This window comes from Cynocephalus volans, chromosome 1 (assembly GCF_027409185.1).
Source record: "Cynocephalus volans isolate mCynVol1 chromosome 1, mCynVol1.pri, whole genome shotgun sequence".
Taxonomy (NCBI): domain Eukaryota; kingdom Metazoa; phylum Chordata; class Mammalia; order Dermoptera; family Cynocephalidae; genus Cynocephalus; species Cynocephalus volans.
The window spans coordinates 95,338,334-95,353,295 of NC_084460.1; the positions used below are offsets into that span (position 1 = coordinate 95,338,334).

At 44.1% G+C, this 14,962-nt stretch overlaps 1 protein-coding gene across 1 annotated transcript; it reads left to right on the forward strand.

The window, feature by feature from the left end:
- Window positions 1–697: 697 nt before the first annotated feature.
- Window positions 698–13,991, forward strand: CLDN11 (claudin 11). The gene is made up of 3 exons (XM_063078899.1): window positions 698–923; window positions 4,356–4,520; window positions 13,759–13,991. Exons 1-3 carry the CDS (start codon window positions 698–700, stop codon window positions 13,989–13,991), a joined length of 624 nt encoding a protein of 207 aa, XP_062934969.1.
- Window positions 13,992–14,962: the final 971 nt, after the last annotated feature.

Below are 14,962 nucleotides of genomic sequence, written 5' to 3' on the forward strand. Positions count from 1 at the left end.
CTGGCTGCCTCTGATGATTTTTGTCCACCGCCAAGTATGCTTAGAGCAATTATCAGTCAGTTACAATCCTGGGCGGTGGGGGAGCTGTACCGGCGCCCTTGGGAGAGCTCGCAGCCGCAGCCGGGAGGAAGGAACGAGTGCGAAGTTGAGGTGGAAGGAGACTCAGAGCCAGAGAAGAGAGAGGGGGCAGCAAGAGAAGTAATTCGCAGCTAAACCAAACTCGCGCCTCACCCGCGCCCTCTTTGCGTGCTCCATTTGTCGGACCTGCATGGAATTATTTTATTTTCCAAAGCTGACTGCTCGCGGGGCGGGGCGGCCTGATGGCCTCTCCCTTTACCCCCGCTCCCTTCCACACCCCCCTTCGGACCCCGCCCCGCGATTGGCCGGCTCAGCCCCGGGCTGTCGCCGATTGGCGCTGGCCGGCTTGGGCTACGGGGTTTAAAGAGGGGGGCTGGGGCGGGCTCCCAGCAGCGCTGCTGTCCCCGCCGTGCGCCCGTTGCTGTCCCTGCTGTGCGCCCGCCGCCCGTCGGAGCTGGAAGAGCAGCCTCTCTCGGTCCTCCGCCACCTCGAGGGTCCCGCCTCGGGCCGTCGCCCGTCAGAGTCTCGCAGGAGAGGGAGGACTAGGACAGGCTCTGTCCAGCCCGGGGCCTGGGCACAGCCGTGAGGGACGAGGCGCGGGGACGTCGGGGCGGCCACCATGGTGGCCACGTGCCTGCAGGTGGTGGGCTTCGTCACGAGCTTCGTGGGCTGGATCGGGATCATCGTGACCACATCCACCAATGACTGGGTGGTGACCTGCGGCTACACCATCCCCACCTGCCGAAAGCTGGACGAACTGGGCTCCAAGGGGCTGTGGGCCGACTGCGTCATGGCCACAGGGCTGTACCACTGCAAGCCCCTGGTGGACATCCTCATCCTGCCGGGTAAGGACCCCCACCTTGCGTGCGTCTACCCGTGTCCTCTGGGTAGATCGGAGAGGGGGACAGAAACATCTGTGGGGGCTCCAAGACCTTTGGGCACATATTTGACACACCCAGTCCCACCTTGTTGTAGATGAATTAGGTAGACCTGAACTTAACTTTTCTGGGCCTCAGTTTTCTTATCTGGAATTTAGGATAACAGTGATAATCTGGCCAATGCACCACGGGCCGAGCCGCCTTGAGAATTTAATGAACTGGGACTCAGACACTTAGTGGCACTCAGTGCATGTTAATCAGCGTCGCCCCACCCGCCCCAGCTTCCCACCCTCGATGGATCAGAAGTACTCCACTGCCCTGGCCCTGACCTCCTGCTGCGATCCCTAGCTTTCCCGTTAGATTTCACCTGCAGAGGTTCCGAGGGAAGAGTGACACGCAAGCATTCGAGCGACTCCAACAGGCGCAGGCTGAGTCTCTCGGTCCGCGTGAGGTCAGGGCCCTCCTAGCTCAGCCCAGCCGGCAGCCGAGCGATTCACGTCCAAGGACGTCTCTGGTCTGCCCCATTTAGCAAATCCCAGGTTGGTTGCCGCACGCCCCGGGGCCCGCCTTATCTCCCCTACCCCCCCACCCACCCTGCCTCCGCCACGCGGGGCCTCCGACCGCGGGGCTGCGGTGACACCCCCCTGCCCCCGCCCCGCAGCGCTCGGACTGGACTGGAAGAGCGGGCGCCCCTCGGAGGGCCGAGTCCATTCGGGGAGGCACAGCGCGCAGGCCCGGGGGCGCTCACCCTTCCCCCGCCCCCAGCTACGTCTCGGAGCAAAGGGAGGGAAGAATTGACACGCCTCCCCGACGCCCACCCGGAGTCCCATCTTCACGTGCTGTCCTGCGGGAACATTCTGGGCGACAGTTTCAAGTCAGGTTTAACGACGAGCCGCTTGGGTAAATGGTGAGGTCGCGGGCGCCCCCGCGGGTTTCCCGCTGGGGTTTCCCGCTGGGAATCTCCGCCCTGCCCGGTGGGCTTATGCCGGCCCTGGTCCCTACAAGGTGGACTTCTGTCCTGCTAGCCTTTGTGGGTCGGTAGCATGACAAGCCATGTCCTGTCGTTAAGATGCAGAGAAACCCTGCCCCGAAGCCGCCAGTCTGGGAGCCGTTCACTCTGCGCCTTCTCCCGAACGTCTTTCGCTCCCCGGACACTCTGCTCCCCCTCTACGTGCCCCAAGTGCTCCCTATTTCCCAGTCCTAGCAGTAGGAGTCAATCCCGCCTTGCTCGTCGCTGCCCTGGTACTCGGCTCTTATCCCCGTCTCAGCACGTTTCATCTAGTTTTCTGTCCCTCGTGCGCAAGTCAGGTGATTCCTTGAAGATGTAGGTGGCCCTCCGTTCCGCTCTCTGCATCCTCTCCCGCGCCAGCATTGCCTCTGGCACACAGTAGGTGCTCAGTGCCTGTCAGTCCTGCCTTTCACCGTCCTTTTCTCCATTTGGGACTCTCAAAGGACAGAGGTTGGGGAACCCAGATCTGGACCCAGCTTCAAGTAGTGCTGGCATTGGTAGACCTTGGTCAGACTCCAGGATCCAGCGCTCACAATCTGGGTGATTTGGGAGAAGTTACCAACCTCAATAAACCCCAGGTGTCTTCTTTTAAAAATTAAAATCAAACCAACCACCTATCTTTCAGGATTGTTTTGGGGATTAAATGAGATAGGAAATGTAAACCTCCTTTTATGTAGTGGAATCTCCATAAATGGTAGCTATAATTTTGCATTAAAAGCTGGGCATGGTATTTGTAGGAACTTTTGACTGAAGCATAAAATTACTCTCTACTTCTTTCCCCTGAAATTAAGCTTACTGGGCTTTCATCACCAAGAGGTTTGTGTTCAAAGAACATAGACCATCCCCCAGAGGGGAATACATTTTAGGGAGGGCCTAATCCTTCCTGCTCTTCCTCTCTTCACACTTTGGGTGGGAGCAGGGGCAGTCCTCAGTCTCCATCTTTTGATTTCCAGGCATGGCCTTGGCACTGTAGCACATGGACAGCCTGTGCCATGAATTTCAGAACCTCAGTTACTCATCGACTGCCCCGTGCTGGTGCTGGCTTTCCTACAAGCAGGCACAGGGGTTGGGCCTCAGACTTCAGTGGCTGGAAGAGGGTCCTGTGGGGTCTGAATTTTGGCCAACTGTACCTTGCCAAGAGACTGTTGGAGTTGGGTTTTGGCACACTAGGCATGCTGGTTGGATTTGGCATGAGGGTCCTGGTGTGGGAGGCAGAATTTGGGGCTAGTTTCTTGGTTTTGCCATTAACTCTATCTTACCCAGGCCGCTAGCTCTAACTGCCACTGAGCAGGAAAAGGAGGGGTATAAATGCAACCTTTCTTTCGGAGGAGGTGAGTATTTTGATGAGAAATAAATCTGTTTCTTAATAAAGTTGTCACTTGGCATTTTACTTGACAGTGTGAAGTTCAGGCAGTTTTGCTCTACTCTTATTATTCAATTTGCTTATTCCTTCATTCATACTTGTTTGTTGGCATCGTTTGTTGTGGGTACTGTAGTAACTCCATGAAGACCAAGGCAGGTGTCCACCCTCCATGAATCCCCGGGGCTGGAGAGATGCCTTTTAGGCAGTGACAGTTGGGGAAGCAGGCCCAGGGCACTGTGGTTGAGGCAAGAGATGGAGCCTGACCATCTATAGTGGGCAGGATTCATGAGGACAGCCACCTCTGGGCAGGTAGGAAAGAGAAGAAGTCTGGGTCTTAGCTTAGTCTAATTTAGGGCCACACACTATTCTTACTCAATGTGAATTAGAAGCACATGGTTAAGGACAAAATGGCCTCATACATCTGGAGATATAAGTACTGCTCTGGCACAGAGAAATGACACAAATAATACTCGCTAATCTTTTTTGAGTACTTAGCATAGGCGTGTTTCTAAGCACTGCATGAATTAACTAATTTAATCTTCAGTAGAATACTCTTAGAGAGAAATGTAGGTAGCACTATCATTTTTACGCTATAGATGAGGAAAGTAAGACATAGCAGTTAAATAATTTGCCCAAGGTCACATGGGTACAGCATATCAACAGCAGACTGGAGCCAACACAGACCATCAGAGATGACTTCTTGGAAGATTTGTGTTTTCATCTGAATCTTTCACAAAGTGATGTAATAATGCAAATGGACTCTTGGCCCCTCCATCCTGGAAACTTGGCTGGGGGGTCTACACCAGGGATACCCATTTAGTCTCTCCAGGCCCCTTTTCTGTCTCTGAGTTGCTTGGAAAGTTGAAAGTGTGTAAAGATCTTGGACAGCATTTAGCACATTTTAGGTCCTGGAATGGGCCAGGAGGGAGGAATATGGAGGTGCTGCTTAATTCCCGTGAGTGAGGTGGGGCTCAGGAACCGAGAGGACCCATGGTCTAACCCACCCCATCTGCTCTCTCGCTCCCAGGCTACGTGCAGGCTTGCCGAGCCCTGATGATTGCCGCCTCGGTTCTGGGTCTACCGGCCATTTTCCTGCTGCTGACGGTTCTCCCCTGCATCCGAATGGGCCAGGAGCCTGGCGTTGCCAAGTACAGGCGGGCCCAGCTGGCTGGAGTTTTGCTCATTCTGCTGGGTAAGACAGCTTTCTCTACGGGCCCCAACTCCGAGTGAACCTGATGAATCTTAAGTGTTGTTGCTGCTGCTTCCTCAAATTCAAGAGAAATGTGAAAGGAAGCCCACTGAATCCACCGGGGAGTAGAGCCCCTCAATCTGCAACCTTTATTTTTCACAGGCAGTTTACACAGAGGGATAAGTATTGTCTGTGTGGGTCCCTGAACATGAAAATAAGTTAAAAAAGAAAAAGGATTTTGAGGGTAGGAAGTACTTAAAGGAGAGATGAGAAGGGCAGAAGAGAGTTCCGTGGCCGTTTTCTACTCAGGCTTCACAATGGAATCCCTTTCTGAACACCTATGCCAGGGCCCACAGCAGATCAACTGAACTGAAATTTTGGGGGATCAGACCAGGCAAAGGTATTTTTTGAAAGCTCCCCAGGTGGTTCTTATGTGCAGCCAAGATTGTGAACCTTAGTTCATATATAAAGAAAGAATAAAGGAAGAGGAGAGCAAGAGAAAAGTAAGGTGCTGAGGGTGGTAGACCACACTAGGTGATGATTCAATCTTTTACTTAATAAGTGTTCAATGAGCACATGTGCTAGGCACCATGGCAGCGTGGGGACACGGGGGAAAAAAGAGCAGTCTCTGCTTTGAGTGGACTTGGACATTTCCAGAGAGTGTGGTATATGCTCATCTAAAAGAGCTACAGAGGCTGTGCACACATGTAGGAAGGTACCTAACCCAGACCGGATGAGTTTCCTGGAGCAGAGGAACCCAGTGATGAGTCTTGAGAGTTGAAGAAAAAGTCATGGACTGGAGGGAGGGACAGCCCAGGCCAAAGAAATGGCATGTGCTTGTTCAGTTTTTCTGATTACACCTGCACACAAAGGGCACAATTTAACAACCTGTGGAGGGTTTTTCTAGCTCTGCTCTCTTCAAGTGACTACTTTTCTCTCTGTTGTTTTTCTTGGATGCTAATATCATCAGCACATTTTATATCCTAATAGAGGATATGACTTTTAGTAACAGCAGTTCTGGTTGCAGAGTGCATTTACCAGTGAGGAGAAGCTGGTCTGGATGTGGGTTAGATATGAAGTCACATTCTCCTGGGACAAGGAATTCACATCCCCAAACTTACACAACAGATCATGTGCTTCAGGGGTAAGGAGAAGGTGTCAGGGCTTTGTGTGGGTCAATGTCACTTAGTGATGGTCACTTCCCACCTGAGGCTTCTCCCTCACAGTGACACCAGTGAGATGAGGGGACATGAGAGGTGGGGCACCATTTCCCAGGATTGTAAAGGGGTGGTGGTTTGCAGGGGCTTGTGAAGCCATGGAGAATTCAGAGGGGTGGTGTGTGTGTGTGTTAATAGGTGTGAAAAGACCTCTGTAATATCCAGAGAAAAATCTGGGCGTGGAGATTTTGATCCAGCCACGCACAATCTGTGCACGAGTGCCACACAGAACACATAACCAGCACCCTGCACTTCACCTAACTCACAGGCCCCCTCTGAAGTGCTTCTTTCTGTCCAATTGCCTTTCCAATGGGAAGGCCAAAGCTCTACAAGTAAACTGGGTTTGCAGAATCCAGGTGAAACCTTTCTCATCCTAGACACTTGCTGCTGTTTGTTACTTTTCTCACATTTTCACAGAAGCCCCAGAAGGCTGTCTTGGGCTCTGAGGATGGCAGTGCACAAGATTAGGTCTATTGTGTGAGGTGCCCACCTTTAGAAATTCTGACCTTCCATATGAGAGTCACAAGTAAGAGAAAACAAAGAAACCCTGTGGAAAATAGAAGGATAAAACAATGTATATAGAGACAAATTGTTTTTTTAAAAGACCGCTAAAAACATCTGAATTATCTAGTCGAGTAACCAGCGTTATTAAAAACACAAAAACAAACAAAAACCAAAAAACAGCCATCTGTCATTTGAACCTTCCTAGTTGAATTAGTTTTTCCTTATCTTTTAAAAGTAGGTTGGTACGGAATCATAGATGAGGAAAAGGGGGTTGTGCCGGGTAGTGGAGGTGAGTCCCTCAGTCCCTGTTTGCCTGTTGGAGTGAATCTGTGGGGGAACCAGCGCACTGAGTGGTCTGACCCCACCCATGGAGGCTGCACTTTTCTGGATATTATGATGTGGACGGGAGCAGGGGCCCTCTCACTACCCTGTCACAGCCCTGCGTGTCCGAGATTGTCTGCCTCCTCTTTGATTGCTCCTGTCTGGATTTATTTCTCAGCGGGTCACCACTTGCCTTTGGGTTGGATGTTGTTTTGACTGGAACGAGCTAGCTCTGGAAATGTAAAGCTCATTGTGTCAAGTGTGGCACCTGCTGATCTCTGGGTCTTCTCACCATGGAGCCCCAAGTGCCTTGTCTTCCCCGGTTGGCAGCGGGTGGGAGGACCAAGAGAGAGTGAAGGCTCCCTTTGTGTTACTCTGGATTGGTTTCTGTCACCCTCCCCATGCTGGGTCCTAGGGGGTCACTGAATGGCACTCCAGCTGAGGTGTGGTTGCTGACCAAAGGGGATGGGACAACACTGGGGTGCGGGGGCCTGGGAACTGGACACAGTGTCCCAGCCAGTCCTGGTATGGAAATTGTGAACACTATTCATTAAAATCAGTTCTTCTTGACCCTGAAAGTCTCTAGTTAATTTTTCTAAGCTTTCAGAAAAATATGTCTCTTGTACAACAACTTTATCTTCTCAGCAGTCTAAGTTTAATGGTGTGAGGATTTGGTTCCTGCTGTGGGGGAGGGGACCAGAGCCTGCTGCTGCTGGCTTCTCAAACCAGACAGGCAGCACAGGGCAAGCAGCAGGCTCCTCAGATCTAGGGTGAATCTGAGGTGAATCTAATCTGTTTGTGGCTTTTTAAGAGCCCCTGACAAGACAGAGGTGCCTATGCCCTGAATTGTTTTATCTTATCAGCTGGAGTCAGACCCAGTGGTATAGAATCTGGAATCTACTACTTCCTAGCTGTATGAACTTGGGTGGTTAATTTATGTCTCTGAGCCTTTCTATAAAATGGAAACAATAATGCCTACTTGTCAGGTTGGCAAGAACAGTGAAATGATGTATGGAAATTATCTAGCATGGTATCTGGCACATAGTAAGGGCTTGAGAAGTGGTTGCTGATATTATTGTTGTTGTTGATTAGAGGAAAGAGAACTAACCTGGAGGGCAATTGGGCATTCTTCCAACCCTGTCTAATTTCTGTGGGGTCATCTCCACACATGAAACTGGTGAGGATAGACAATAACATGTTTCTGGAAACACTACCTCATATCCTGGCCTAATGGAAATATATCCCTTTTTAGCTTGTGGGAACCAGATTATGGTGATCAATAGCTGGAATTTTTTGCTTATTCCATTATCAAAAGCCACATTAAGCTATTGCACTGAAATGCTACAGTCTTCGTTCTGGTTCAGTCTAATTTTTACCTTGCTACAGTTAGAAAGTACAGTCTTCCTTTGGTATCCATGGGCGATTGGTTCCAGGACCCTTGGGATACCAAAATCCAGGGATGCTCAAGTCCCTGATATGAAATGGTGTAATATTTGCATATAACCTATTGCAACTTCCTGCATGCCTTAAATCATCTCTAGATTACTCAGAATACCTAATAAAATGTAAATGCTGTGTAAATAGTTGTTATACTGTATTGCTTAGGGAATAATGACAAGAAAAAAAATCTGTGCATGTTTAGAACATACGTAATTTCTTTTTTTTCCCTCATATTTTTGATCTGTGGTTGGTTGAATGCATGGGCGTGAACCCACAGATACGGAAGGCCGACTGTACTTTATTTGGGTGTTTCTTAGGGCAGGAGGTAGGGAATGGAAGGAAAGAAAATGTACTTCCTAAGTGGACTCCTTTCACCTTCTCTTCTTCCTTTATAGAACTCTTTCCCCAGGAACTTTTTTTTTTTTTGTAGTGGAAAAAGTTGTTTTAAGTTGGAACTTTTAGGTTGATAGTGAAATTGTGATAAAATAAAGGTGTTGCAAATGGGGGATAAATTGAGCTTGTCATGCACATAGAATCAGATGTCCTACACAGAAAAGAAGTCCTTCAGTGTAGAAACAGCGATGCCTTTAATTTCAGGGCTTTATGAGAATAGATAGACAAATCTTCCTCCAAACTCATTAGCTTTATACAAACAAATCCCTAATCTAAATAAAATTTCATAAGGGTGGTGGAAAGGATGTGGCATCTTAGTATGAGTGTGGCTTAAAACGACCTCATCAATAACATTGGAGGCACTAACTGCTTTATGAGTTCCTCCTGTCTCTAAATTCTGTGATTTTTTAAAAAATTAACAAATAACCATGAGGCTAGCTTTTAAAAATGCTATAAAAAATACTAATGCAGGGAATAGAAATAAAGGAAAAAATATTGAAAGCAGGCCAGGAAAATAATGTACTCTAATATTCCATTGATTTGATGATTGTGGTAAATATTAAATCTTCAAAAAGCCATTTGTGTAGGAGGAGTATGTCCTCTGGCAGCTATGTTAAGTCAACATTTTACAGAATGACAAATGAGGAAAAAAAACCCTAAAGATTTTCTAGTTTCAAATGATAAGCAAACAACAAATAAATATGACTCCAACCAACAGCTCATTAGAGATCTTATTATTTGTTGCCTTGAGTTAACTGGCTTCTTAGTGAAAAGCTAAAGCTAATTGCTACTTAGATTGTATGTTATAACAGTATTGATTGTAGACGACAGTGTTCAGTGCATTGTATAATGTTAAATGGAGGAGGATTTTAAAAGTGTTTTTACTGTGGAAAATTTCAAACCTTATACAAAAGTAGAAAGAATAATATAATGAACCCCCATGAACACCAGCTCCTTGATAATGAGCAACCCACGGCCTGTCTCCATCTCTCCACTTGTCCATTTCTTCCAGTCCCACATTGTTTTTTTTTTTTTTTTTAAAGCAAATATTAGATAGCGTATCAAGGAAGATTTTTTTTTCAGCATTACTAATATAAATTTGAATAATTTAAGTGATTTTAATGAAAATATTGCTTTGTGCTAGAAATGATGCTTTTTAAAATGCCTTTGAGAGCCTAGTACTGAAAGTGACAAATCCTGAAAAAGAAGTGTTCATTGGAGGGAGGAAGAAACGTCAGTGTCTGTGACATTGTCTGACTCTTTGTCTGTCTGCCAGTTGTTACCTCCAAAGTTAAACACACCTGTATCAATTTTATTTATTTTCATCACATTTATTTAACTCCATATATTACCATGTGTCATCTAATCTTTAAAGAAATTAAAAGCTACACTTACAGTTCATTGCTCGGAAATTGCCTTCCCAAATATTTTCTGTTTAGTTATGTCAAGATCATTGTTGACTTTTAACAAGCGTATATCCTATCAACTAAAGAACATGTTGTATTACATTATTTGAAACTTGTTCTCAAAGGAATCAAACAATTTTATTCTTGGAAGAGCAGGGAATTATACTTATGAGAGAACCAAGTCCAGATGAATTTGTATTTACATAGTGAAGCTTTCTTCTTCCTCTCTGAAGCTTTTTTCCTTTACCTCCTCCTCCTTTTCCTCCTCTTCTTTCTTTCTTTTTTAGCTACGAATATGCCCAATTTTCTCTTTCAATTCCCCAATAACAAATGGCAGGCACCCCCCCCCAAACCTTCTGGCATTAACTGTTGCATCTTCTGAAGGTAAGAGAGGAGAAACAAACTGAAAAATCTGAGTGCTGAAATTACCATATCTTGTTTTTAGACTTAAAAACAAATTCTGATAACACAAAAAGAAAAAGAATGAAAATTCCTTTTATATTTCCTCAATTTTCTTTAACTTATAGGTAACTGTGACTCTTAAGAAAAACGTTTTCTTTATTTTTCCCAAATAACAGAGAGAACTATTTCAAATTCATCTAAAAATGGAAAAACTGTAGCAGGACTTCTATGTCTTTAAGAAAACCAGAAATTATTGCTAGTTTTATTAATATTTCACATTTTTTAGTTAAGTAATGATTTGATTTGCATTTTTAACCTCACTGATCAAAACATCTCTTTCTCCCTTCAAACCATTGCTCAAGTTGAGTAAATTCTCCTTTTTTTAGTTTCTAAACTTTTTTCATTTTGAGTTCGGTTGAAGGTCATGGTTTCCAGTGAGTCTCTCATTTCCTTTCCTGTTGTGTGGTGGTCTGTCATTTTTTTAGTGGTTTTGATGTGGCTCATCTTTGAAAGCCACAGGAATTCTACCCAGAGTTCATTTATCTACTAGGAAATAAAGAGCCTGCTGGTACTCATTTGCCTGGTTTTACATGGATTATAAAAGAAGGAAACCTTTAATGATGTGAACTATAGCTTGTGACTTTAAGTGTGTTAAAGTCACATTAAAATTTTATGATTTTAGAAGTTAGTTTTGGTGTGTATGAAGTGGAAAGTAGAATTGAAATAAGGCTACCTCTCCTTCTGTCCACCTGTCTGTCTGCCTTCCGTCGGTCCACTCATGCACTCATCCAGCCCTCTGAGGTTCTTATATAAATGTTTAGACATTTTTCTGTTTTTTTCCCTTTTTCCAATGAATTATATTGGAATAAAATCTAACAATCTAAAACACTCGACTCGACTGATGGTTATTTTTGGAATACTGAGCTCAATTCTTTCTCTATGTGAAAATAACCTTGCTTTATTACTAAAGGGAAGAATTAAATGAACTTAGAGGCAACTTCTTGTCTTTTTCTACAAAATCTGAGCTAAATCTGTAAGGTAATTTAGGTTTACATGAGATGTGAGGAATGCTTTTGTACATGTGTATGCATGTGCTGTATGTGTAAATACAAAGTAATTGAAAAATATAAAACTTAATTTGAACCATAAGCTGTTTTGAAACCAGTTAATTGTTTACAGGAAAGATTGGTTAGATTGAACCAAATCAGTTGGAAATTAAATATTTTTTTCCTACAAAATTTAGCTTTTCACTCTCTGCCTTCTTCCTCTAAACAAGCCTGGGTGTTCGGAAATCCTTGCTAGGTTGCTGTTTTTCCCTGTAGCAGAATGAATGACCACTTTTGGGGTCTAGGGCTGTGTAGCTGTACTGTGTATTGCTATGGGGGAATCTACAGCAGTTCTCTCTGGCTGAAACACTCTAGAAGAGCATGTCTGTCCCCTGTGCTGATAGAATAAAAGGCTTTTCTCTTTGTCTTGCTGAAAGTATGACTATAATATTAGCCAAGCAATTCTCCAAGAGTGCCTGATTTGGAATCCATGGCCAGAGGAAGACAAAGAAAAAGACTTTCCCTGAGGTTTTCAAAGCCCTGGGCTGGAAAGGATGATTCAGATAAACTCTGGTCTTCTTGAAAGTTCTATTGACAGAAGACAAATACATCTTCTTATGGTACCTTATGTAAAAATATTACAGAAGCTGACGTGATTATGCTTATTCTTTAAGAAAAAGGACTCCATTAACATATGGATAGATTTTTGCTTCTTAGATAGTCTGTATAAACTCCTTAACTGTGTGAATAGTTCACAATTAATGGAGGGAATTTAGGCTGTTGGAAAGCAAATCCAGGTAATTCAAAGCCCTGAAATCTTCTCTCTTGTCTGACTTCCCCTTGGTATCTATACTTTTTTTAAGGATAGAATCACATCTATTTATGTGTATCTATACCCTGCTCGTGAGGGTGGTCTTAGTTTGTTGTCCACAAAAACCTATGTTACAAGCTATACAAATGCAGTGAGATAATTTAAAAGGTCTTTCAAAATGGGTTGAGAGTTAGATCTTTTCTTGAGTTTAGAGCTAATGTACAGAACTGTTAGATCTGAGTGCTTATGTTAAAGAAAAATTATATTTCTTCTCTGTTGGCATATAGAGTGAGTTAGAAAATCACTCAGTGTGGATGGAAATCAGAAAAAAGTTTGCTGAGTTGAAAGTGACGAGGGTACCCCAAGATGGCACACATCAGACTGGCAATGCAGTGCCCTGTCCTGAATTTGACAGCTTTTATGGCTAACAATGGAAAACCTCATTATTTATTATTATTTTTGTGTCTGCCTACTTAAATGTGCCACCCCCACTTAAAAGTTCCAACTAAAATTTCTGTCCTGATGTAGTTGTGAGAAATCAGATGATACTAAAAGAAGTCTTAGAGTTACTTTGTCTAGAGTTGTGTTGTTCAGTACAGTAGCCATTAGCCACATGTGGCCATTTAAATTAAAATTAATTTAAGTTTGAAATTCAGTTCTTCAGTCTCACTAGCCTCATGATGAATATTCAATGGCCCAATGTAGCTTGTGGCTGCCTTATTTGATAGGGCTGGTCTAGGGGTTTTAAAAGATTCCTAAGTTTTTATAGGCTCCTGCCTGTCCTTGTTTTGTTACTTTGCTTAAAAAGAGGGGAAGAACTAAATGATGTAGAAATTATTTCTTATTTTAATCTGTAAAATCTAAACCAAATCAGAAGGTTAGACTGATTGTGCGAGACCATAATGTTCTACCATTGTGACCCATCACAACAAATATCACCACCATAAAATCACTGAATGGGTAAATTCTTTTACTCCAAAGACTGTTCATTTGTGTGTTGGGATTTTGTGATTGTGAACAACATAACACAAACTTGAACCCTTAGCTGATATTCTATTTATGTCTAACTATATTCACCACAGAAAGAAATTTCATAGTTTCTCCAAGGTCTTTGTAATGTGAATTGACAACACTGAAAAAATAGAGTGCAAAGTTGTTGTGGACACCCTATCGTTTCTCATCTCTGAATAGCCCAGGTCATTCAGTCATTCAACTAGTGTACATTGAGCACATACCATGTGCCTGGTATTGAGCTAAACATTGAATTTACAGACATAAGTAAGACATGACCCCTGCCTTCAAGGAACCCAGAGACTGAAATTGGAAATAGACATGTAAAGAGATAATTATAATACTCTTAATAAGTGTGATAATATAATTATAACTATAGATATAAAGTCACGGTATACAAGTAAATACAAATAAATATTTTTTGAATTTAAATGATTTATTTCTAGGTTTTTGTCTCTGCCGCTTGTTGGAAAGAAAATAAGGATCCAGCAGTTTGACACAAGCTTTTAGTCAATTTATTCTTGATGCAAATCTTTAGGTTCAATTTGCAAAGGGAGTAGAGCTGTGTGCCTGGAGTGTTTTGGAGCTGGTTGGAAGCCAGAGGTGTGTGTACGTGGAGTGAGTGGGCCTGCCTCTGTGCTTGGTGTGGGACAGGTATGCCTGCTGACGGCTGTCTCCTTGTTTCCCCAGCTCTCTGTGCCATCGTCGCCACCATCTGGTTCCCCGTGTGTGCCCACCGTGAGACTACCATCGTGAGCTTTGGCTACTCTCTGTACGCGGGCTGGATTGGGGCTGTGCTGTGCCTTGTGGGTGGCTGTGTCATCATCTGCTGCGCTGGAGATGCCCAGTCATTTGGTGAAAACCGTTTCTACTACTCTTCAGGCTCCAGCTCTCCAACTCACGCCAAGAGTGCCCATGTATAAGAGGGCTGCCTGGCTGCCCACGGAGGTGCTGTAGATGCTGGGCCCGTGACCCTAGGTTTGTCGCACAGTGGGGGAAGCCCACTCCTCTGCCAGGCTCCAAAGCCAAAGGTCTAGAAAAGTATTCTCTCTGGCTTTTTGCAGTTTTAACACCCTCTCCCCACACCTTTTGGTTGCCTTAAAAGAAATCTCTAGCTCAGATAGTGCCCACACATTTTTCTCATGGTGTTGCCCACTATTAGTTTTTTTCTTGGGCATTCCTTTGTTGTTTATTAAAAAAAAAAAAAAAAAAAAATATATATATATATATATATACATATATATATATATTTTGTTTCTCTCTAAATTTTAAATGTCTTGCAAACATCACTGAGTTGGGCGGGGGTAGGGGAGAGAAATAAAAGACACTTTTTAAACTGTTACAGATGACAATGGGAGCCTCATAAAGATGCCTCTCTGTTTTCTCCCTCCTCTTCAGTTCCAAGGTCATTTACTTATAAGAGATAGAAAAAGATAAGTCTAGGACATGGGGTAAGGGAGGGAGGGGGATTGTGGAACTTTCTGTCCATGGGAAAGTTTCCCTTTTGTCAGTTGAGGGGAAGGGGTGGGGATATTTTTTAGTTTGTGATTTTACATTTATCTGTACATACTTTTTCAAGATTGATCATTTTTATAACCATGGTTTTCCTGAAATTCTCAGTTCATCAAAATGAAGGAAATGAACCAAGTTGACTTTAATTATGCAATAAATAACAGTACAAGTGAGTATAACTTTAACTGACATTCCACAGAACTTTTTTGATTTCCAGGTTTGTATGATGTAGTTTTTAGTCCTACATTTGCATGTGCTTCAACTTAACACATTTTGAAAGCTTTTTTCCCTTTCTCTCTCCATTTTCATTCTGTTAGCTACCTTGAAGTGATGTTGTTTAACGTGAATTGTACTGTTGAATTTGGCTTTACGGGTGTAAAAC